We start from the raw sequence: 651 nt of genomic DNA, 5'->3' as shown, positions 1-651 counted from the left end.
CAAGCCCATTTGCGGGCACTCCCAACCTCTCGTTGGGAAACGAAGGAAAGCCTGCTACCGAGGACAGACAGAGCGGGCCCAAGGGCGACAGGCCTCCTCGCCAGCAGGGCTGCGGCGTCGGCAGTGACCTTGGCGTGGGCGGCCAGGGCCCCGCACTCACCTCGACCGCAGAGGACGCCCCAATCTCCCAGTCACAAACGCCATCGCAAGTCCGGGCCGCGCAGGAGCAGCGGCTCGGGGGCGGGGCCTGAGCTTAGGGGTGGGATCGAGTCCGGTGTGAGTAGGGTCAGGACGAGAGCCATGGTGTGGGTGTGGAGACGGGCGGGGCTTGAGATTGACAGAGGCGGGGATTGGGGCTCAGTGGGCGGGGCCGGGATGCGAGTCCTAGGTGGGCGGAGCCAGAGGCAGGGCTGAGCTTGGTGTGGGAGGGGCCAAAGTGAGGGCGGGGGGGCGGGGCTGGGACTGGGAGTGGGCGTGTCGGGCCGCGGGTACCCAAAGTAGGCGGGAATCGTAGCGAGGCCGACCACTGCGCGGCAGAGCTGCTGGGGTACCGGGAAGCCCTTGTCCCGGGGCTGGGCGGAACCCAGGCTGGGAGCTCTGGTGGCGGTTTTTCGTCCTGCGGCGCACCGCGGTGCCCAGCGGTGGAGGAGA

The 651-nt window shown here is 69.6% G+C and overlaps 1 protein-coding gene across 1 annotated transcript in view; it reads right to left on the bottom strand.

Moving 5' to 3' along the window:
* Eci2 (enoyl-CoA delta isomerase 2) overlaps positions 1-234 on the bottom strand; it is a 36,121-nt gene extending 35,887 nt beyond the window's left edge. Inside the window, exon 1 of the mRNA XM_013016735.1 lies at positions 161-234. Coding sequence (XP_012872189.1) covers positions 161-204 — 44 coding nt within the window. The 5' untranslated portion in view covers positions 205-234. The remainder of the gene's footprint in view (positions 1-160) is intronic.
* Positions 235-651: the final 417 nt, after the last annotated feature.

This window comes from Dipodomys ordii, unplaced genomic scaffold, assembly GCF_000151885.1.
Source record: "Dipodomys ordii isolate 6190 unplaced genomic scaffold, Dord_2.0 Scaffold32, whole genome shotgun sequence".
NCBI classification, from domain to species: domain Eukaryota; kingdom Metazoa; phylum Chordata; class Mammalia; order Rodentia; family Heteromyidae; genus Dipodomys; species Dipodomys ordii.
The sequence above is the reverse complement of the archived record's forward strand: the minus strand, read 5'-3'. Positions and strand labels throughout refer to the sequence as shown.